General features: G+C 44.4%; 1 protein-coding gene across 1 annotated transcript; it reads left to right on the top strand.

Annotated features, from left to right (window-relative positions):
* The first annotated feature begins 1,929 nt into the window (after positions 1 to 1,929).
* On the top strand, positions 1,930 to 24,140 carry RPE65 (retinoid isomerohydrolase RPE65). The gene is made up of 14 exons (XM_075002778.1): positions 1,930 to 1,965; positions 3,843 to 3,925; positions 6,048 to 6,198; positions 13,469 to 13,576; positions 13,684 to 13,825; positions 15,931 to 16,078; positions 16,436 to 16,517; positions 16,954 to 17,086; positions 17,206 to 17,345; positions 19,438 to 19,567; positions 21,098 to 21,212; positions 21,311 to 21,405; positions 21,508 to 21,619; positions 23,591 to 24,140. The coding sequence occupies exons 1-14, from the start codon at positions 1,955 to 1,957 to the stop codon at positions 23,740 to 23,742; spliced, it is 1,602 nt and encodes a 533-aa protein (XP_074858879.1). The 5' UTR covers positions 1,930 to 1,954; the 3' UTR covers positions 23,743 to 24,140.
* The last annotated feature ends 483 nt before the right edge of the window (positions 24,141 to 24,623 follow it).

Genomic DNA, 24,623 nt, shown 5'->3' with positions numbered 1-24,623 from the left:
ATTTGCTGTGTACAAGTCTTTGTCCCCTTACAGTTACTTCAGTATTATTGTGCATGGATTTTTGCCGTAAAACATACAGACTGTCCCTACCCCACAGCATCTGAACTATCTTATTCTTACTATAGGAAATACTGCATAATTTGACGTAATATGATTTGCCTAAGGTATTATCTGTGGCAGTGTAGCAAGGTTTTAAAGCTAATCACAGACTCAGAACAGTTAGCAGCAGGTCCAACGTGGGGTGGAAGCAGATGGTAGTGAGTAGGTGGTGTGGGGCTAGGAAGAGAAGTCATCCATTGCATAAAGGTGGGAGCTTGGCGGGTGGGGGTGCATGGAATTAGTAGCAGGTAGATGTGGGATGTGGTCACTGCTAAATCAGAATGTGCTGTTGATCCACTGCCCATCAAAGTGGCAGACACATTAGGAATAGCTGCATATGATTATTATCTAAATGTGGATATTGCACTTATTATCTGTAGATGGTAAATACATTCACAAAGAAAAGTAAGTAACGTTATCCTCCTTTTATGGACTGGCTCACAGATACAGATGTAAGCAGAATATGAAGGAATGCTTCCATTACAGCTTGCTGGAATGGGAGAGAAACCCTGAGCATGTGTATGTCAATACGGTTTACTCCTGTATGCTTAGATCTGACATTGAAATGATACAGTGGTGTTTTGCATATTTTAAATCAATTTGGTTGTTGTGGGGCCACAAACTCTGATAGTGTTAAAGAGAAAATGGGAACTGCGATCACACATGCTTGCAATTATTGTGGGAATTCAGAAAAGACAGGCTATGTTTAACTCATTTCAAAGGGAGAGAAACAACTGTCAGTTTAAATAACCTTGGAGGGATAAGGGACCCTGTGACACCGAAGTTGGACAGGACAGGACAGGACTCTGAGCTAGCAGGATATATGCCCTCCAGGGATGAGCTGTAGACTTTGTTCATTCTATTTTTTTCCCATTTAATGACAGCTAAAACCAGGCTTCATGAGGTATCTCTTTTATTATTTTAAATGTCCTCCAATGGGTGCTGGAGTCTTCTTGTGACTGTGCTTTGGGCCAAGAGCTGACATCACTGAGCTTTTCCCAGAGCTAAATCCACCACAGACTGATGGGAGTTGTGAGCAGTTGCCCAGTGGGAACAGCAGCATGGCCAGCAGGAGCAGCAATATGGCTGGTGGGAACAGCACTGCGGTAGTGGTGCAACAAGCAGCCAGCAGGGCAGTGGTGGAGAGCAGTAAGCAGGAGGGTGGCGAATGAGTGAGATGTTGCTTTACCTTCCCCTACTCAGAACAGGAGGTGAACCCTGAAAATGCAACCCTGAACTCTGCATCTGCTCTGACCAAGGTCAGCAACTGTGAGAGGGGTGCAGGGGAAGGTTGGGCATGTGAAGGGGACATTTGGGTTGCTGGGCTAACGAACCCAGGAGGAAGAGGACATTGCCCAACCTGCTTAGTGTCGGACTTTTATTCATGGTTTTGTTTATGACTTTTGGATGTTTTCCCAAATTCATGTCAAATTCCTTCCCTCCCCTTTTTATTAAAAGTTTTTCTACACTCAGCAGTGCCACGCACAATGTTTCTTGATGGAGTTGGTGGTGAAGGGCAGAGCACATTGCAGAATGTGTGACTCAAATGCATTCTGTTTCCCTTCTTGTTTCTTTGTAATCCATTTCTACTTGGGAAAGAATTAGGTCTCTGGAAAACATTCAAAGACTTTGTTGTGTGACCAGCACTACAAATAATAAATGAAGGGTCAGGAGGATTTCAGTAGTGAAAGCAACTTCTGTTCCCTGATACCAAGCTGATTGGTTGAGCTGTTTTCCTGAAGCTTTTACTCCCTTCAGTGGGACTTAACCACTCATATAAATACCCAGCATGCAGCTCTGACCACCACACTCCGCAGCTGACTCTGGAAAGCTCAATTCTTTGATCAGGAAGAAAATGTCCAGCCAGTGAGTATTCCTACAGACTTTTCTCTGGACTAGAGACTTGGTGCTTATTATTAATGTAGTAACTGTATTACAACAGCACCCAGGGCCTCTGCCCAAGAACAATGGCTCATTTTATGCTAGGCACTGTACGGAGTGCCAGGCCCCCTGCCCTGAAGAGCTTACTCTGTCAATAGAGGACAGGTCGGGGAGAGGAAGCAAGGGAGATAAAGCACGTGACCAGACTGATCAGTATAATGAGATGCAATTATGAAGTCAGTGCCATGGTTGTTCTTATTTAACTTATTTGTTGAGGTTTTACTGGGAGTGAATTAGCTAACCAGGCAAAGGAAGGGAGATGGGACTAAGGGACACAGAGCTAAGAGAAGAGAAGAGACTCTGAGGAAATGGGGTGCAAACAGCCAGTCAGCACATCTGCACAGTGAAATCCATTGAGTGCTGATGATTCCACCAACTTCTGCAGGTGCCTGCTGCTGCAGCTGCTTACCTCTACTCTGCTCCTACTGGCAGGCTCCTCCAAGATTTTCTTTCCCAAATTCACATGATTTGGGAGTCATATATGAAGCTCTATCAGCTACCACCTCCTCCAAGGAGTATTGAGGGAGGTGAGGGCAGAGTTACACTGACTCTGCTTCCTGCATGCCATAGCTGGAACTGCTGGATTTACTAGATACCTGAATCTACCTATCGTGATCATGGCACATAGCATCTTATTGCAGGTTGTTATGTTCTCAGAAATGTAAAACCACTACAGAAGTTGCAGTACATGGGAATAATGCAGCACTCTGCTCTCTAAGGAGCAATGTGATAGTTGTCATTAAGGCCAACAGCAGGGATGGACAGGGGACCTCCAAAGCTGAAAGCATAAGTCTCTACAACATGTGCTCAAAAGTCACACTCTGCAGTTGGCTGTAACATACTTGCATCCTTTGTGGATCAGGCATGGAGAGGGAACATTATAGTAGCACTGAGAGAAGGTGACCTGCTTCTCGAGAGCTGGCTGCCCCAGAGTGGGAGAGGGATTTCAGCCTGTGGTTAGGGTTGCAGTATAGTATATTTGAATTGGGGTAGGTCTTCAGACTGTTCAGAAGAGTGCAGTCTGTGGTGGGGGTGCAATGCAGGATGATGGTCTGTACCTCTGGATGAGAAGCGAGGGCAGTGCAGCAAGGGGAATAGCACATATTTAGTGTGCTTTGGATATTTTAGCCTGTACTTGGTAGGAAGAGAATCAAGTGTATGATTCTTAGTCATACACACACATTCCAGTTGGCAGCAAACTGTTTAACTGAGGCCTGGGAACAGTGTTCCCTGTAAGATGTGCACTTGGGCAGCCACAAAGGAGAATTGCAAATGCAGCCCAGCTGGTAGCAGAGCATCCCACAGGTAGATCTTGTGTTTCTATTAGTGGTGCACATTTGCATATGCCTCAGTGCATATTAAAATTTATTCTGCACATAGATGGAAAAGACTAGGGGGAACATTGCCTGGAAAATTGAACTTCTGACTCTTAGCTCTAAAATTGCAGCCCACTTCTGTCATGAGTTTCTCCATTCCTTGCCAATAGTATTAGGACTTTGCCCTGTTGCAGAGCAGCCACCCAGGGGCTCAGGCAATCACAAACACAAGTTCAAATCTGATATCCAGCAGTGAAGGACACTTGTGCTCATTTTTCAGTCTCTTATTTTTAATCCGTAGCTCATCAGCTTCCCCTCACTTCCATTCACCCCTTTGTTCGTCTCAGGGCCGCTGCTTCTCTCCAAGATAGGGTGCAATTTTGTCAAGAGTTGGGATAATTTCTGACTTGGTGCATCTAGAAACAAAGCACTGTAACTCTGACACATGTCCAGAGCTCTGACCTAAGCTCTCTTAAAACATTTCAGAATTGAGCACCCAGCAGCTGGATACAGAAAGCTTTTTGAGACTGTGGAGGAACTGTCTTCCCCAGTAACTGCTCATGTCACAGGTTTGTGCATTTCCATTGCTTTCCTTTCACGCTTCGTGGGAATCCAACACTTCTCCACAGGATCACCACATGCTACTTGCCTGAGCCTAGTGTGCTGGGCTGAGATAAATGGGTTAAACGTGTAAAATGTGTACCAGGGACAGGAAGTTGTGATTCCACTTGATCTCTTCATCAGGCTGAGTCATTACTGGGACAGACCTACAGGAACACCTAACTGCTGAAAAAGTAGTACTGACAGTTCTGTAGGTCTCACTTTTTTTCTCTGAGTTAATACTAAAATAATACATGACCCAGTTTGCTGGTAGGAAGCACTGGACTGCTGTAGGTACTATCATTTGGAGACAGAGCCTGATCTCTTGTGGTCATTAAAAATCCCATGACATTTTTGTAAGAATAGAGAGGGTAACTGCCGTGATCAAACTCCACCTTTAAGAGCAGTGTTCTTCCTAAAAATGGCATTCTGCCTGTAAATTCCTCTTGCAGCTTAACATGTGTGCAGTATTCTTCACCTCTTGTCCAAAACCATTGTGTGGTATTACTGTTTGATCTTAAGTAGTTGCTGTGTTTCATCTCAGAGGAGGCTGCACTTCAGTGTTGGATAAAGTAATCCCTATATAAATTTTCAGAGTGGTAACTGTGTTAGTTAGCATTTAAGAGTTAGTCTTGGCACTAGCCCGCTTCTTTGAAGGGGGCATGGTAATCAGCCCGAGCAGATAATAGCAATGAGGTGCTGCAAAACATATGCAGCACCTCATTAGGCTAATTTTTCTTGCTGCAGGAACTTGGAAGTTAGCAACTTTGAAGCACTGGAAAGCCATGTAGCCACGGGCACTTCAAAGTATCTGTGCAACTTCAAAGCGCCCTTACTCCTGAAACTTTTTGGGAGTAAGGGCACTTTGAAGTTGCGCGGGTACTTGGAAGTGCCAGCGGCTACACAGCTTGACGGTGCTTTGAAGTTGCTAACTTGGAAGTTCCTGTGGCAAGAATTAGCCTAATAAAGTGCTGCATATGCATTGCAGCACCTCATTGCTATTCCCCGTTTGGGGTCACTACCATACCCGCTTCGAAGAAGGGGGCTAGTGTAGACAAGCCCTTTAGGGTGCTACAAGACTGCTTGCTTTGTTTTGCAAGGAGACAAACTAACATGGCTTCCTCTCTGAGACTATTCACTGTGCAAGGTACTACGTTTAGCTGTTTGGAGTGGAAATCAATCAGCTACAAGGACAAACTCGCATAGATCCAGACAGACACTTTCCCCTTCAAGTGCAAAAAGATGGACATCATACCCAATGCACTGAAAGTGAAAAACCCATTACAGTCAATGTACTACACTGGTTAACGTGAGAGAGTGTGCCACATGCTAATATTGTTAGTCTTTAAGGTGCTATATAAAGTTGTACATCAAACCAGTTAAGTGTGTAGCATGACTTGGGATCCTATAATGAAAGACTGTTATAGTTCTAACTGAGAATTTAAATCCAGCTCTCACTCTTCTACTAAAGTCATTTTTAAACCTTGAAGGGAAAGTGGAGAAAAGATTGAAATTCAATAGAAGTAAAAATCTTCTAACTTAAAACCCCTGCTTATCTGTATAATAAAAATTAGCTGATTTATTTAGTTCCATATTTGGGTTTAGTCAAGATATTGCATCTGTAGACTAAGAAATAAAACTGAATTCAGAGCTTGTGAGAATCTAGTTTCCTTTGTGAAACGATAGGAAGAAGAGCTTTTAAAAACTGGGAGGGAGTCCTTTCAGAAGGTCCCGTCTCCACAGGCGGCACATGATTCAAAAAGCCGCACTTTCGAATCGCTGTGGCTGCCGTTATGCTAATATTCATTGCAGTGCCTCATTAGCATCTTTCAAACCTGCTCATTAACATGCTCCTTTCGAAAAGAAGGGGCACGTGCAGACCCAGCCAAGGGGTGCGTCTACACTTGCATTCCTCTTTTGAAAGAGATATGGAAATGAGGTAAATTGAAAATGTAAATTAGGTATAAATTTGCATATTTAACAACTCATTTGCACTTGGCATATTTATTCTTCTCATTCATCCTTAAGAAAAACCTGTATCGTCTTGGAACTAATGCTCACAAAATTACCTCTTGCTTGCCTTTCCTATAGGCAGGATTCCTATATGGCTTAGAGGCAGTCTGCTTAGATGTGGGCCTGGCTTATTTGAAGTTGGTTCGGAACCATTTTATCATTTGTTTGATGGCCAAGCACTTCTTCATAAATTTGATTTTAAGGAGGGGCATGTCTCATACCATCGAAGGTAAGCAAATCTCAAAAGATCAAATAGAAAAAGTTTAGGGCCATATTCTGCCCTGTGCAGCCTGCAGGACTCACTTTGACTTCAAACTAGTTAGCTGATTGTAAAGGGTCTAAATCTGGGATTATTATAATTTGTTAATAGTGATAACATTTATGTTTAGCACCAACACAACACTTTCCATCTTGTATTTTGCAACTGGGTGATTTTACAGATGAGAATATGTACAGAAAGAGATTAAGGGACTTCTTTAAATTTGCATATTGAGTCAATGAGAGAGATAGGATTGTGATTCTCAATCCTAGATGACTCTGTGATCCTTTGCACCAATTTTCTTAAATGGCTTTATTTAACCAGTGTCCTACAGCAATGATCAAAACCTTATGGCTTAGCTGCTTCTTAATGCAGAATTTTGGATCATTACTGTAGAACACTGTTCTAGTTCCTAATTGGGGGTTCCATGTTTGGACCCAAAATTTACTACCACTTTATAGTCAACACAATGTATCAGTGTCTGCTTTAATTTGGCAGGATCTACCTTAATTTGATATTGAAGGTCCAAGGATTGGATTGGCATCTAAAATTATCAGTCGAGGAGACCAGATTACTTGGGCTGGTCAAAATTCTCTATTGAAACCTTTTCCATTTTTTATTGGAGAGTGTCCTATTTTCCTTATGTGTGAAGTGTGAGCATATGTGTGAGAGAGAAAGCCAAAGACTGAAGATTTGGTGAGGTTTGGTCTGGCAAAATATGCCAAAAGATTTTTTTTAAATGGAAAAATATTTGATTTTCAGTTTAAAAAGTCAGTTTGGATGTTTTCAGTATTTTAATGAAAAGTTGAGAATTTCCAGGGGGAAAAATGTATCCAGTTCTCAACAGAACATCTGAGCTTGCAAGGATGACACAAATGATGCCATAACAAGAACATAAGTCTCAAATGAAACTGCAGGCAGGTGAATGTCCCAATGAAGTCAAAACCTAAGAGGTGTTCTTCTTTGAGTGGTCCCTGTGGGTGCTCCACAGTAGGTGTCAGTCTTGCCCCGGCACTGCAGATCGGAAATTTCCAGCAGTCTCCGTCAGGTCGTGCATGCGCCAATATGCATCGGTCCTTCGCGCACTTTCAGTCACGTGCGCGATCCAGTCCCCGCCAGATCCTTCTCAACCGCCAATGCCTGCAGACGATATCCACTCTGGCTCCAACGCCTGAGAAAGATAAAACCTGTGTGTTCTTACCGTTAATAGTTATTAGTTGATGGTTTAGTTATTACCGTTGAAGTTGTTTGTGTTAGAGGTGTATATAGTTAAAAAAAAAAAAAAAAAAAAAAAAGAGGGAAGAACGAAGGGGGCTGCCTCAGGCGGTCTGCTATCTTAAGGCCTTGAACGTTATCTGTTCCAGGACTGATTAGCTGTTAAGTGCTCTATTAACATTCAAAGACTTAATGTCTTCGCCGGGGTTTAAGAAATGTGTCATGCCTGAGGCCATGCCTGCCTCAGATGGGCATAGCAAGTGTATTTGTTGTCTCAGGGAGACCCATGTTCCACAAAAGTGTCCTCATTGCTCTAAGCTTACAGCTAGAGCCCAAAAGGACAGGGAAATGAGGCTGAAGATGATTCTATTTGATAAGGCCCTCCAACCTGGACCATCAGAGAAGCCCCACAAAGAGGGGCCCTCAGGGTTGCACAAGAGGAAGGCGGCTTACCTAACCTCCTCTGTGCAAAAGAAGAAGAAGCTGTCCCCAGCTCGATCCCTGCCAGTGACATCCGTGATCTGGACGAGAGAAGCACAGGGCCCTGACCTGTTGGCTGCTCATAGCGGGAAGACCGCAGTGCATGCAGCTGCGCAAGGGCGTCCGACCATTAGGCAGTTGGCACCGAGGGCCCCGCAGGAGCTGGAATTAGCGGCACTGGCTCCCGTGGCACTGAGCATCGCGGCACCGACAGCACCGGAACGAGGGTACCCAGCACGGGGCCCAACGGTGCCGGAGGAAACTACCCGCGTGGCACCGTGCACAGCGGCACTGAGCGTGGCACCGACTACGGTGCCAAGGTCCCCGGCTCCGGAGGGGGCAGCACCTGCTACTCAGGAACAGGGAAAAGCAAAGGCCAAAACCCGGCACCGCAGCCCATCTCTGGACGTCATCGCGTTGCCATTATCGCCTACCTCCCCCGCTCCCGCCCGAGATACACCGAGCAGCAACTCCAGCAGCCTGCTTCAGACCTCCATCCCCGTTCCTTCAACCACCATCCCCCTGGCTCAGACAACTTTCACCAACCTCCAGCAGGGATCCCTATGAATACTATCACAGAGCATCTCCGCCATTGTCAACATCATCTTGGAGGTCACACCCTTCTAGGCACCATATGTACACATTCCGGTCATGGTCCAGATCTCCATCACCGGGCCCTTGCCCCTGTTGTTATGGCCATCCTTACCATACTGAACATCGGCACAGGGGGTCCAGATCTGGGGGTAGATCCCCATCCACACCTCGCCAACACCCCTTCACACAGTCTCACTCTGTGGGAAGATCACAGCTTTCCCAGCTGGAAATTGGTCCAAAGGCCCTGGACCCCCCTCCTGAACCCTCAAAAGAGCAAGTATACGAACAGAGTCAGGAACCTGAGGAATTAGAGGAGGTATATCATAGCGATGCCTCCTCATCCTCCCCAGATGAGGTGGTTGTCCCCGGGGATATCTCTCCCTCAGACGACCTTAAGCAATTCCAAGAACTGTTCAAGAGGGTAGCACAAACACAGGACATTCAAATAGCAGAGGTGCAGGAAAAACATCATAAACTCCTGAAAAATTTGAGACCCCCGGCTTCATGCAAGATCGCCATCCCACTAGATGAAGTGATTATGGAATCAGCCACCAACATATGGCAGACTCCAGCCTCCATCCCACCCACGAATAAGAGGGCGGATAAGAAATACTTTGTTCCAGCCAAAGGCATGGAATTCCTGTTTAGCCATCCCCAGCCGAATTCCCTGGTGGTCGAATCATCACAGCATAGAGCCAAGACACCCCAAAATAAGTCAGGAGGGTCAGATAAAGATGCGAGGAAATTAGACCTCTTCGGCAGGAAGGTCTATTCCTCCTCTATCTTACTGCTGCGAATGGCAAATTATGCCGCACACCTGTCAAACCACAACTTTGACAATTATTCCAGACTTACCTCCCTCATGGATTTCCTTCCAGAGGACAAGAAACCGGTTCTGAATGCGATCGTCCAGGAGGGCTACGCGGCCTCACAAGCAGGAGTTCAGGTTGCCCTGGATGTGGCGGACACGGCAGCACGTTCCACAGCCACAGCAGTGGTAATGCATAGGGAATCGTGGCTCCAGACGTCCGGTATTCCCAGAGATGTGCAAACAAAAATCGTAGATCTTCCATTTGATAGGCAAAGGTTATTTGCAGATTCAACCGACTCAGTCCTACACTCCAGCAAGGACTTGAGAGCCACACTTAGGACCCTGGGTATATACACGCCCCCGTACAGGAGGAAGAAGTTTTACCCACAGCAAAGGCATTACGCTTATCAACCACAGTGCACACAATATCAATGGGGTTATGACCGGGGCGCCACCAACAGCAGCAGCAGTATAGGGCCCCCAGACGTCACCCCCAGCAGGGTCATACACCCTCAGGGCAAGCCCTGAGACAGCAAGTTTGATGGGTGTGTCGAGGACTGCAAGATCAAGACCATCTCTCGATGCCAATCTCAGCACATGTTTCACCATTGGCTCAAACCGTTCTATTCTCAATGGCAAAACATCACTACAGACAAATGGTTACTGGAGATTATAGCCACGGGATACACGATCCCCTTCCAATCACTACCACCACCGAAACCTCCCACCAGGTCCTTTTTCAAGGACCCCTCTCACGAGACAAGGTTAAAACAGGATGTAGACCATCTCATGTTTATAGGGGCGGTGGAGAGAGTACCAGAACAATTCCAAGGGAAAGACTTCTACTCACAGTACTTCCTAACAGAGAAGAAGACAGGAGGCTGGAGGCCAATCCTGGATTTATGGGCCCTCAACTGGCATTTGCGCAAACGGCGTTTCAGGATGACTACAATTGCCTCCATAATCACGGCACTGGATGATGGAGACTGGTTTGCAGCCCTCGACTTACAGGACGTGTATTTTCATATAACAATTCACCCGGCACACAGACGTTTCCTCCGATTCACAGTAGGCAGGGAGCATTTCCAATACAGAGTTCTTCCATTCGGTCTCTCTTCAGCGCCCAGAGTTTTTACCAAAACTCTGGCGGTAGTATCAGCTTACCTACACAGGCAGGGTGTCTTCATTTTTCCATACCTAGACGACTGCCTACTGAAAAGGGCTTCGAAGGCAGAGGTCCTACGCATGATACGCATCACTACAAACACATTCGCCTTGTTGGGCCTAGTTATCAATCTTTCGAAATCAAAGACCACGCCCACGCAAAATATAGAGTTTATAGAGACACGCATAGACTCTATTACATCAAGAGTATACCTGCCCGATGCCTGTTTCCGCGCCATGAAATCCCTGGTACAAGTAATGACGTACAGCCCCACAGTGCCAATCCTAACATGTCTACAGCTGTTGGGACACATGGCAACCACCATGTTTGTGGTACAGAATGCCAGGCTGCATATGCGAGGCCTGCAGCATTGGTTGACGAGCATCTACAAACCAATAGTCCATACCATCCACAGGGCAGTATCGCCCACAACAGAGGTACGAAGGTCACTGGCATGGTGGGCAGATCCCAAGAACTTGCTAGTGGGGGTGCCCTTCCGCCAACCACAAATTACAATTTTTCTTACAACAGACGCATCCCACATAGGATGGGGAGCGCACATCAGCAGCAAAGTAACGCAAGGGCTATGGTCCCCCACGGAAAAGACACTGCACATAAACATACTAGAGCTCAGAGCAATATTCAATGCGTGCAGATGTTTTTGAAAATACCTGCACGGCAAAGTAGTCAGGATAAATACCGACAACACCTCCACCATGTTTTATATCAACCAACAAGGAGGGGCTAGATCTCGCACGCTCTGCTCAGAGGTGGTCCGGTTGTGGAACTGGTGCATTGTCAACAATATAACCCTAAAAGCCTCATACTTACCGGGTGTCCACAACGTGAAGGCGGACCAACTCAGCAGACGCTTTGCGCTCACGCACGAGTGGCAGATCTGTTCTGATCTGCTCCGACAAGTGTTTCACAAATGGGGGTTTCCCCAAATCGATTTGTTTGCCACTCACAACAACAAGAAATGCCCTCAGTACTGCTCCAGAGCAGGCATAGGACAGGGATCCTTGGGGGACGCCTCCATGGTGCAATGGAAGGGCTCTCTACTCTACGCGTTCCCTGCCACAACACTCATCCACAAGGTTTTAGAGAAAGCCAAAAGGGAGAGAGCACACATGATACTCAGTCCAAACCTGGGACCGACAGCAATGGTTCCCTCTGCTTCTGCATGTGTCATGCCGCCCGCCACTCCCCCTACCGTTAGTGCCGGGCCTTCTCACGCAGGCTCAGGGGTCCATAGTGCACCCACATCCTCAAGGACTCTGCCTACAGGCATGGCTAATCCATGGCTCAGCGCCTTAGAGAGCACACATTCGGAGGGAGTGAAACAAGTTTTGGAGTTCAGTCAAAGGAATTCCAATAGAAGGACTTACGCGCAGAAGTGGAAATGATTTATATCCTGGTGTTCTTCTAAGCAGTTAGCTCCTTTGGACGTCCCTATAACTGTAATTCTAGAATACCTGCTGGAGCTAAAACGAGATGGGCTCTCCCTATCTCACTAAAGGTCCATCTTGCAGCTATATCAGCGTTTCAACACAAACAGGAAGGGCCAACCATATTCGCCCATCCTCTTGTCACTCGGTTCCTAAAGGGGCTGGCAAACCTGTACCCCCCTTGGAAACCACTACCACCGTCATGGAGCTTGGACTTGGTCCTCCACATGCTGTTGGGACCACCTTTTGAATGATTGCCCACAGTCCCCCTCCGGTTACTTACCATGAAGACAACCTTCCTTCTTGCGATTTACGTCAGCCCGTAGGGTGAGCGAACTTGCAGCAATAACGGCAACGCTGCCCTGCACAGTATTCTCAAAGGAAGCGGTGATCTTACAATTACACCCAGCCTTCGTTCCAAAGGTTTCCTCATAGTTCCACATTAACGAACCAATAGTATGGCCCTCATTTTATCCTAAGCCTCACAACTCCACCAAGGAGGCGTGGCTGCACCTACTAGATGTGAGGCGGGCATTGGCCTTTTACATAGACAGAACTAAGCCCTTCCAGAAAACGGACAGACTCCTGGTGTCCCTCGCACCCAGGTCGAAAGGAGAAGGCCTATCCTCACAAAGGATTTCAAATCACGTCGTATCCTGCATAAGACTGTGTTATGAGCTTCGTAAGACCCCTCTGCTAGTTCCGCCCAGGGGTCATTCCACCAGAGCGATGGTGGCATCGACAACCTTCTTCAAGGGAATCGCTCTAAGAGACATCTGCAGAGCGGCGACTTGGTCATCTTACGACACCTTTGCCAAGCATTATGCCATGCACCGGGTGTTTGATGAGGATACACGCCTGTCAACAGCAGTCCTTTCAAGGGCAAGCTGCACATAAATCGGGTACCCACCTCCTTTTTTGGGGTCACTGCTGGGTAGTCACCTATTGTGGACCACCCACGGGGACTACTCGAAGAAGAAAGCGAAGTTACTCACCTGTGTAGTAACGATGGTTCTTCGAGATGTGTCCCTGTGGGTGCTCCACTACCCACCCGTTCCTCCCCACTTCGGAGCTCTGTTTCGTGTTTTTCGGAAGCATCCGGGGCGATTGGTCAAGGAACTGGCGGGGACTGGATTGCGCACGGGACCAAAAGTGCACGAAGGACCGACGCACATTGGCGCATGTGTGACCCGATGGAGACTGCTGAAAATTTCCGATCTGCGGCACCGGGGCGAGCCCGACACCTACTGTGGAGCACCCACGGGGACACATCTCAAAGAACCATTGTTACTACACAAGTGAGTAACTTCTCTTTTCCCATGTCTAAACATTTAGGAGAAGAGAGAGAAGCATATTTGTGAATCTGTAGTTTTGAGATGTGGCATGAACCTTTTGATAGCAGAAATTAATTTCTGAAACTCAGCTCTTTAAACTTCACATAATTTCATTTAAATATTTTAGGGAGAAATTGTTGTTTCATAAGACTAGCCACTTTTATCATCTCTTCTATTTCTTGGTCTTCTCTAGGTTCATTCGAAGTGATGCTTATGTAAGAGCAATGACTGAGAAAAGAATTGTGATAACTGAATTTGGCACCTGTGCTTACCCTGATCCATGCAAGAATATATTTTCCAGGTGATTGAAAAAGCTGTGGGTTATAGGCGTGACATGCTTGCAATGGCATGGTTTGAAAGTTCCGCTACTAGAACATCATTGATCATTTGTTGATTTTGTTTGCCCAGGTTTTTTTCATACTTCAGAGGGGTGGAAGTCACTGATAATGCCCTGGTTAATGTGTACCCAGTGGGAGAAGATTACTATGCCTGCACTGAGACCAACTTTATCACTAAGGTTAACCCCGAGAATTTGGAAACAATCAAGCAGGTAGGTATTTTTGGGTGAGAGGTTGCTTGTGTCAAAAATGTTTGTGGAGTTTTTTTTTAAAAAAAAAAAAAAGGAGGGAGGGGCTGTTCTATTATCCTGTTTATGGAGATGGGAAACTGAAGCACTCAAAGACTAAGGCTGGAGCTGAGCACCTGAGTGTTCAAAATTCAGTGACATTAATTGGGTATTGGATGCAGTCCTTCCTTCAGTTATTTGTCTGCATAGGAAGTCTGTGCCAGATGCTCAGTTCAGTGCCATTATCCCAAGGCAATTCTTCCTGTAGGATCTCATTGGTGTTGCATGGCAACACAACAAAGATATAGCTAAAGGTTCAGCCTCTTCAATCTGGTACTCTCTTGTCTAGCAACATCTCTTGTCTGGCATGACCATGGATGTTGTAAGACCAGAGAGTTCTAGGGCTTGTTCTGGATTTGTATCAGCAGGGCAGGGACTGGAGCTAGAGTAGTAGCTGGCAGCCTGGCTGGGGCCAGAGTTGGAGCCCCTGTCAGCCCTATGGCAGCACTGGGGGGAAAGGAGTAGCAAGTCCTGCCACTAGAGTGTGGGTCTGCAGGCAAAGCCACTGCTGGAGCCCCACTCCAAGTTCCACAGGAGAAGGAAGAATGAAGTTGTGGAGGAAAAGCCAGTGGGCCTGGGTGCCTGGAGAGCCAGTGGTGGGTGGTAGGGTCCCCATAGTTGGCAAGCTAGCCAGAGAGCAGCAGGGCTGGGAAGTTATGGGGCCGGGGAGCCAGCCAGGGAAGCGTGGGCCAGGGAGCCGCAGGGCCTGGGAGCGGCCAGGGAGCTGAGGGGCAGGGGAGCTGTGGGACTGGGAAGCAAGGGAGCTGCTGAGGAGCTGGCTGGAAAGTCACAGGGCCCAGGAGTGGCCAAGGAACAGCAGGGCCAGGGAGCCAGACAGGGAGCTGTGACGGCAGGGTAGCCAGTGGGAAATCTGGAAAGTGGCCTGGGCTGGTGGCCAGGAGGAGAACCCTGAGGGCTTTGACCTCCCCTGGTCCAGCAAAATCCCTCGTCCAGGACTGCTTAGGTCCCAAGGGTGCCAGATCAGGGAGGTGCAATCTGTAATGAGCATTCCTTAGTAGGAACCAGTGACTGCCACACAGCCATGTGCTAACAGTGTCCAAGTGAGCTCATGACAGGGTGTCATGTTGTTCACACCATACACAGTTGTGCTGCTAGTTTTTGGACCCCCTGTGGAGCCATTATTGTGCTTATTGCTGTCTGTTTTGCCAAGATATCTTTTTTTAATGACTGTCAAAAATAGTATTTCTGTGCAGCCATCTGTAAATCTGAGTATGAGCTGATGCAGGCTTTGCAGACTTCCTGGAAAGTAGCACCAGATTTAAGGTGAAGTAAGCTGCTTTAAACTTAGACATTAAAATCAGATATTCTTACACTCATTTATACCAATGCAGCATGGACATATGTGCAAACCTCTATTTTCACTCTCTTCTGGCACATTCCCCAACAAAGAGGGCTTTTCAGTAGCTCATAAGTGGATTATAGCAGGGTTCAAACCACATTTCTACTTCAAGTTTGAATTTAATCCAGTTTGTTTGATTAGCATCCCTCCATTTGGGGAATCATAACCCTTCCCAAAACCTCTAAAGTGCCTCTAATCTGAACAACAAGCAGTCCTGTTTTGTGGCATCTTAGAGACTAACTAACAAATTTATTGAGTCATGATCTTTTGTGGGTTTTGCTAATCTCTAAAGTGCAACACCACTGCTTGTTGATCTTGAAGTTACAGATTAACACAGCTGCCCCTCTGAGATTTCTAACCTGAATGCCATCTTCAACAGCTTGTCCATGAGATATCAGTAGGTCTTATTGTTGAACTCTTTCCTTTGGACCCCACAGTTCTCCATACAGAACTCCTGTTGACAATATTGGGAATTTTGTGTGTATGCTGTTGCTGCTATTTTTCTAAATATATGCAGATGATTTACCAGTAGAGCTGTGAAATGAGAACATTCCTTACCTAAAGCAGCAGATTTGCAAGCCAAATATTTCATTCAATTCATAATGGTAAGTAAATATCTCAGCCAGATAAAGCGCATGATTGTCCCTGTCACCTCTCTCTCATTCTTCAGGTGGACCTTTGTAAATATGTTTCCATCAATGGTGTAACAGCTCACCCCCATATTGAAAATGATGGGACTGTTTATAATATCGGCAACTGCTTTGGAAAAAATTTTGCAATTGCCTACAACATTATACGGATCCCTTCACTGCAAGCAGGTTAGTTTACCTATTGCTTAAAGGTAGTGTCTGTGCGCTTCAGACATTCATGTTTGTAGTAAACCCTTCAGGTCCCAAATTTATCTGTCATCTTTGTATGTCACATCACTTTTTAGTATTCAGATGATTTTTTATTTGATTTTTTTCCCTTTTCTCTCCTTTCCTTATTTAACTATAAATTTTATAAAAAACTGCTTACAGATGTTCTTTTAAAAGACAGGATGTACAGTTTTCAGAGAATAATACTTCTTGTGTTAAAGGCCAAAAGCCTTCTTAGTTAACATTTTGTAGCTTGGTCTCAATGAGCAATTCCTGAGCCTTGCTCCATAATCATTTTTAAGTGCTATTTTTTTTCAGACAAGAAAGATCCAATAAACAAGTCTGAGGTGGTTGTGCAGTTTCCTTGCAGCGATAGATTTAAACCCTCCTATGTGCACAGGTAAATTGCAGGCCTTTCCTGTAAGCAGCACAGTGAAATATATAAACCAGTTCTGTATGCAGCAAAGTGAGACCTTCTTGCCATGAAACCTGTAATTCATAGATTTGAACCCACTGTCATTTATGCAAATAATCCAAAAGGTGCAACTATCATGTGATATGAACACACATCACACGACGTCTGGGGTTTTTTTAAACATGGTTTATTCAAATACTCTTGCTGTTTTACACATGGGAAGTAGAAGTACTAAGTATATAATAAATGACAGCTAACATTAGCAGTTTGCAGAAATCAGGACACTTACATTTCAGTAACACTAAACTGACTTTTAAATGCAGCAGCCACTATTTGACAAGCTCCCGTTCTGTGTATAAGCATGCTGTTGACAGAAGTCACCACAGGCAAACTCACAAGCTCCAAATGTATTTCTGAACAGCTTTGGGCTGACTCCAAACTATATAGTGTTTGTGGAAACACCAGTGAAAATTAACCTGCTCAAATTCCTTTCTTCTTGGAGTCTGTGGGGAGCCAACTACATGGATTGCTTTGAGTCAAATGAAACTATGGGGGTAAGTGAGATTGCATTGCACTCTTACATACTGGCCTTCGAAACGTGAGGTTTGTCATGCTAAATATACCTGCACTATTTCTCATGTGCCCAAAAGCAAAATGCTTCTTTGCTTTCCAGGTCTGGCTTCACATAGCAGATAAAAAAAAGGGAAAGTATCTCAATATCAAATACAGGACCTCAGCCTTTAACCTCTTCCATCACATTAACACTTATGAAGACAATGGATTTCTTATTGTGGATCTCTGCACCTGGAAGGGGTATGTACAAGCACTCAAGTGAGTGCCCACAGTGCTATTTGTGCATATAATCTAGAGATGTGCTGAGAGAAATCAGACACACCAAGGGGATGGGATGGGCAACCTAATCAGTATTTCCTTTATCTGCTTGCACTGATTCTGGGTCTGACTGTGATTGACATTAGTGAGATTTTGTTATTATCTGTGATCAGAGCAGGGTTGCACTTCAGGAATGGTTGAATGGTAAATCTGTTCTATTGAAAAAATACCTGGCTTGTCCGGATAGTCTGGCAGCAAGGTTTCTTTTCTCAGGAACCAGAGACAACACTACACAAAGGGTATGTCTATGCCACAGATGTAAAGTGACTTATATTAAATTGATTTACAGCCACTGCAGAAATTACTGTGGTGGTGCAAGTCCACACTATCTTCCTGGGGTTGGTGGTGCACATCCTTCCAGGAACACTTCCACTGGTCTAGGAAGTGCAGTGTGGGGAGCTGAGAGCCCAGTCTGCTGAAGAGTCCCTGCACAGTGCCTAGCTGCCCCACAGGCTCCCGGGCTCCTGAAGAACTACTCTTCCCTCTGCTCACCGTTCCCTGCTAGGAGTTGAATGAGTAACCCAGCGCTTCTTCCTTCCCTGTTCTGTGGTGAAAGCTGCTGCAGGCTTCTTGTCTATAGGGAGCAGAGTCCAACTGCCCTAGCTTCTTGAGCCCCCTATATCCCTTACCCCCTCCCCACCTGGATCTGGGCAGCCTTGTCAATTTCACAACTCACCTAGACATTAAACTGACATGCTACCTGCCTTCCAGTCGGGAACAAGCTCTGAAGCCCCAGCTGTCTTATGTCAGCCTGTGTAGTGTAGATGAGCCCTCGTTCACTTTGGCCTGGAAAAAACTAACTCTCATCAGTTTTAAAGTGGAAAGCTGAAGTGATTTCTCATAAAGTAATACTATGCTGTGATCTGGTAAAGGGCAGTATGTTGGTCAGACTCCAATTGTTTTGTTCATACTAAGAAATAACTGGGTTTCCAGGGAAATGCTAATTTTTAAATGCAAAGTAACATTTTCCTGAAAGTGGTAGAATTTTGTGGCTATGTGACTGTTTCATTACAATATGTAATTTTTTTTTTCGTGCCAGTTCCTGCAGGGAAAACACAGCCATGGAATTCAGGAATTATTAGTGAAGTAAGGCTCTGATCTTCAAGGCTGACCCACATGGGCAAACCATGTAGATGGCTCAATGTCTTCCATGAGGCTCTAAATGGACATGGGATCTGTCTGTGGGGAATCAGCTTGCAAGGCCAAGGCTTAAAGCAGGACCTGCTTTTCAGCTACGCTAAAAGCAATGTTATCCAGCCCTGGGATAACTGGCAAGTTTCATTAAAGGGCACCAGCTGGCAGTTGTGGGGCTGGCTGGGCAGTAGGAGCAGGGCTGCCTGAGGCTGGTGGCTACAATGGGGTCAGCAGCCCTAGCTGGACTAACCAGAACATTTCATCATCCAGGAACCCCCGTTCCCCAGGGATGCTGGATTATCAAGCTTGTGCTGTTTTTAATTTCAGAATGTTCATACTGATCTCTTCTGGTTTGCACAGATATTCAGTTACGTGTGTGTTTATGCGTATGTGTGTAAGATTTTGTGAAGATTTTATAACTGATTTACCAAAGTTTTCAATTCACTGTTGGCTTTAGTAAATGGTGTTAATTGTTGAAATACCTCTGCTACTGGTAGCCCCGTGGACACAAGTCTGGATTTATTTTGTAAGGGTGACAGGCACTACTCAACGAAACACAGAAATAAATCTGTCAACTCTGACTTTTACTTTCCAGCGGTGATTCTGCATACCATGGAGGAAAAATAGGATTTTCCTGCTCCAAAAGCAGCTAACTGTACAGAGCCTATGACACACAGCTGAACAGTTCTTGATGTCATCCAGTTGAGGAAGTGTTGTGCAAACGACATCCTCCAAAAAATGATGCAGGAGGAGCCCTTATAGGTCTTCCTGTTCACTTGTTGTGGCCTTGGGATTGCACACTTGCATTTTGAACTCTTCTCTCTAAAATTACATGAAATTGGTCTTTTTTGCACTTATTCCTGATTCTGTCTTTGTGCAGGTTTGAGTTTGTTTACAATTACCTGTACTTAGCCAATCTGCGGTCCAATTGGGAAGAAGTGAAGAAACATGCAGAAAAAGCTCCTCAGCCTGAAGCTCGCAGATACGTTCTTCCATTAAACATTGACAAGGTAGCAGTCTGATTAAACTGTGCACATTTGGACATTTCATTTGACATTTTAACTACATGCATTTCCCTGAAACGTTAAAACAGCCTGCATAGGTCCTGTTGCAGACTGTTCTCAATCTAATTTTTTTCCCCCCTAAGGAAAAATCCCTTTAGAAAATCTAAATTGCTATATCATGGCAATAGAAAACTACCCAAACGTTTCTAACAGTCAGTCCCAATGAAAGTTCCCATGTGTTGCTCTACAAATTAGAGAAGTATAAAGTGTAAGTGCTAGTCTTCCAGGAGGTATACATTGATTGGAACTAGGTGAATAATTTTGTCTTGTTTGCAAGAGTATTTGCAGAGAGCAGACAGTCAGGGTGCATTTCTGGATAAAAATCATTCCCAGTCCCTTGTCTGATGTTGGGATTCTGACAAATGACCAGCATCAGCACAAGGTTTGTGGCCTCTGAATTTACAAACCAAGCTTGCCTGTTGGACAAGTTTTGTCTTTTTAAGCCATCTGTACACAGAGCAGTGGCAGAACTAATTTCCCTGGCTAACTATCAGTGGTGAGGCCCTCTGCGCGTCTGCTCTTCCTTTGTCCCCTACTCCCATATGTTTTGTAAAGTAGGGGTTCTTACATTTATTTCACCTTTATTGTTCTAGATTATTTTAAAACTAATCTTTGCTCTCAGTCCTGACTGAGTTGGGAGCAGACAGACACTTCCAGCAAATTGGCCTTACAGCAGTGAATTTCAGTGATACTATCTATCATGTACCTCATCTCATTTAATGTCTTAGCACTTTTTATTACCTCAGCATAATTCTAGGGGAGGTTCTCGAGAAGAATTAGTCCCATGCTTCATTGTCTTACAGTGATCATTGGTTACCTAACTTCTCTTTGTGCCTTTAAAAATCACCCCTAAAGATCAGCTGCCTGATATCTTAAGTCTCTGTAACTTGGTTGATTACTGATTCACACTGAAGTAACACACCAAAGTTGGGGCCTAGGTTTCTCTCTTGATTTCCATCCTTTTAAGGAAAACAGTGTAGATTTTGCTCATGATCTGATACAGTGCAGCAGAGTCTCATAAATTTACATTAAACATGGAACCCACAGTAAATCTGCAAGTTGTAAAAATGAGCCAGTAAATCCTGATTGAAAAGTCCAAGGATACTGCATTGTAGGTTATACTTTGCTTATTTGTTTTGGGAACTATACCTTCGTTTCATTTATGTCAAGTCTTCACCGTATGCTGGGAATCATACAGCTGTATGTTGTCTAAACCTAATGAAGTCTTAAGGATATGAGCTTTCATCAAAGCACCTTGCTGTTAAGTGTTAACTGAAAAACAGGAAGACAGTCATTTTTGTTGGTGAAGTATAAATTTTGCTGCTTAGCATGATTCTGTTGTATATCACTAATTGCACTGTAGGTATGCAAAGAAAATAAACATGCTTTGTAGGGTACAGAAGTGCAGAAAATAAATAGTATGAAATTGCACTTGTACACTTGTTTCTCAGAAGCTGTTGCTTCCCTTTGTTCAAGGTTGACACGGGTAAGAATTTAGTCACTTTGCCCTATACAACAGCAACTGCAACCCTGCACAGTGATGAAACAATCTGGCTGGAACCTGAGATTCTTTTTTCTGGGGCTCGACAAGGTAAGATGTGAAATCTGAATCTCAGTCAGCAACAGCAAAAGCAGTTTACTAAATCTAAAATCCACTAATCTCGCCAAATGTTTGTGTTCATTTTCTAGCCTTTGAGTTTCCACAGATCAATTATAAGAAATACGCTGGAAAACCCTACACATATGCTTATGGCCTTGGATTGAATCACTTTATTCCAGACAGGGTAACTATTAAAATTCTAATGAGCACATTTGACTTGAGACATGTTAGTTTAAGACAAAATTAACACGGAGCCATACTGAGATTATTTTTCTCCATTTTGCAGCTTTGTAAAATGAATGTTAAAACAAAAGAGACTTGGGTGTGGCAGGAACCAGACTCGTACCCATCAGAACCTATTTTTGTTTCCCATCCAGATGCCCTGGAAGAGGATGATGGTATCTTATGTTACATTTACTTTTGCTTAATTAGATTTTTTTTAGTAAGTTTGTCCATTGAGCTACGTTCCCAGAGTTATCCTGAATGCCAAATCCTTAGAATGGACTATCAATAGATTGCTGCCTGTTTCCTCTTTGACTTGGCAAAGTGCCATAACAATGCTCAGGCAATCATATCACCCGTTTTTGGAACAGAGTTCTCATTACTGTTAAGTGGAACAACTCAGAGGACTTTCTGAAAATAGAGGCCAAGACTGGGGAAGTAAGAGCTCCAGGATATTGTGACTAAGAACAAATGTCACCTTAGTTTTACTGATGGGCGGGGGCGGGGGGAGAGAATGAGAGAGAAAAGTGTAGCAATTGTGTAGGTATAGGATGCAGAGCACCAGCTTTCCCAAGGCATAATGCAAACTGGCATTGCGCAGCCATACTTCTGCACCCTAATGTTGAGTGTCAGCAGCAGCTGCAGTCATAAAGGTAAGGAGCTGTTCCAGTGGTTCCCAGTATCCTCCTGTCTTCCAAGATATGGTTAAAAGACATTGGGTGAAATCCTTACTCTACTGAAGTCAACAGCAAAACCTACTGTTGACTTAAATGGAATTAAACTTCCATCCACTAGATGCTCAATGCACAAAAGCACTTATGCATATGTTTAACTACTATTTATGCTTTCCTAAACTAGGTGAACTTCAGCTCTGGTTCAGTGCTTACATTTTCAAAATCTATGTCCCAAGAGTTTTAACATTGTTCTTTGATGCTGCAGCATCTGCCTGTGCCATGATTATTTTTTAGTATCTCAGCGACTTTATTTTCCAGGCATCATTATTTTTTTCTTTGCACTTAGGTGCTTGTTTGTCATGTTTCAGCACTACTATGACACTGTGTTGCGACATGTAGTCTTAATGTACCAGTGCCTGTGTTTAAGGCACAATCAGCAGTTCCTGCCACTTGCAGGGAGGCAGAATAAAAATCACTGGAGGGCTAGTTGAACTCAACGAAGTGATAGGCAGAAGTGAACAGGGCCCTCTCTCTGCTCTACCCTACTTCTACTGGCTCGTCAAAAAATAATTTGAAAAGATTAGGGAGTTCACACTTTGGCCAAGAAATGAGAATCCTACAAGATATGATCAAAGAGTAGATCAGATAAAATTATAAGGCAAATAATTTCCTTTTTACTTTTAATTGTGATCTGAACTCCACTGAGGAACAATGGAAGGCCTTGAAATCCCCCATTTTTATGATCAATTTTTTGGAATAAAACTCTACTTTTAAAATACTTTATACAATTGGACTAGAGCTGCCATGGAAAAGTGACTAAAAACCCAGAGGCTGTGTCTACACGGGCACAAATCGTCGAAATAGCTGTATTTTGAAGATTACTAATGAGGCGCTGAATTGAATATTCAGCGCCTCATTAGCATTAGGATGCTTCTGGCTGCAGCGCTGCGAAAAAGCCGCTTTTGAAAGTGCGCGGCTTGGTGCGGCTACACAGGCTCCTTTTCGAAAGGACCCTGCACCTTTCGAAATCCCTTTATCCTGATCACTGATCGGAATAAGGGGATTTTGAAAGGTGAGGGTCCTTTCTAAAAGGACCCCCGTGTAGCTGCGCCGAGCCACATGCTTTTGAAAGTGGTGCTTTCAAAGAGCCGCGGGCAGAAGCGTCCTAATGCTAATGAGGCACTGAATATTCAGTTCAGCGCCTCATTAATAACCTTCAAAATACAGCTATTTTGAAGATTTGTGCCCATGTAGACACAGCCAGAATGACTTCTGCAGAAGCAAAGCCTTTTTCCTTTAAATAAGTTTTATGGCCTCTCTGCTTTTAGTAACAGGTGTGCTTTGACAGCATTCTGGAAGTAACTGATAATTTTGCTACTTATAGGTTAGTGGGTCCAAGTCAGTGCCTAGAGAGTTACCTTGAATGCCATGTGCTTTTCATTGATATAAATCATGTTTACTGCTGCTTTCTAGGAGTTGTTCTGAGTGTGATTGTCAACCCTGGTGCAGGACAGAAGCCTGCCTACCTACTTATACTGAATGCAAAGGATATGAGTGAAGTTGCCAGGGCTGAAGTGGAGATGAATATTCCTGTTACCTTCCATGGAATGTTCAAAAGAGCATGACTTCTCTTCAGTGCACTTATCATAATTTGCTTTTTTGACTTTGAAAAGGTACATTTCTAGTTACAAAAACTCAAATATTATATGATTCTTCAATATCTTTGATTTGTAAACCTCACTCAGAATTTCATTTTTTCTTGATCTTTGCAATATTGTTTGTGACTGTGTTGGTTCCAGGACATGACAGAGACAAGGTAGACTAGGTAGTTTCTTTTATGGGACCTAGTCCACCTCATTTCTCACATTTCTGGTCAATTAAGTGTTATCTCATCAGATTTTTCAGCCTTACAAATTATTGAGAAGACTTTTTAAAATGAACAGCACTGAGCATTTTAAAACTTAAAAGAATGGTTCTTTACAGAGCTAAAATTTGGGGCAGATGTACACGTGAACCAGTACTATATGAAATTCAGCATGTTCTACCTTCAATAAACATCAGTGGAATAAGCTCAAGAGTGTCTTCTAATGACTGTATTATGAGGAAGCTATTTTATCCTGTATACAAATATATTCCTTTGACTAAGTTCCAGTTGACTGTATTCACTTTCTAAAACCCAGTGTGGTTGGATGGGGCTACCATAAATCCATCCAAATGAACTACTGTTGTTCATCTGGCTGCTTTTGGGAATCAGGATCCATTTATGAGGCTGCAAGTCCGTGGTTTTAGAGAAACAGCATTTTCTCTATTGATAACACACGCTACAAAAATCTTGCAAGACACAGCCACTAGCATAACATTTTAAGTCACACCACCAGTATTCAATTCTTAGGAGGCCAGGAGGGTAGGGGAAGAGCGTGCAGTTAAGTTGCTCCATATTGCCCTGCTAAAATACCTCACATCGCTGGAGGGTAGACTGCATCTTGACTTTTCAAATAACCTGCCA

Source organism: Carettochelys insculpta, chromosome 9 (assembly GCF_033958435.1).
Source record: "Carettochelys insculpta isolate YL-2023 chromosome 9, ASM3395843v1, whole genome shotgun sequence".
Lineage (NCBI taxonomy): Eukaryota > Metazoa > Chordata > Testudines > Carettochelyidae > Carettochelys > Carettochelys insculpta.
This window is presented reverse-complemented; position numbering and strand designations above follow the sequence as displayed.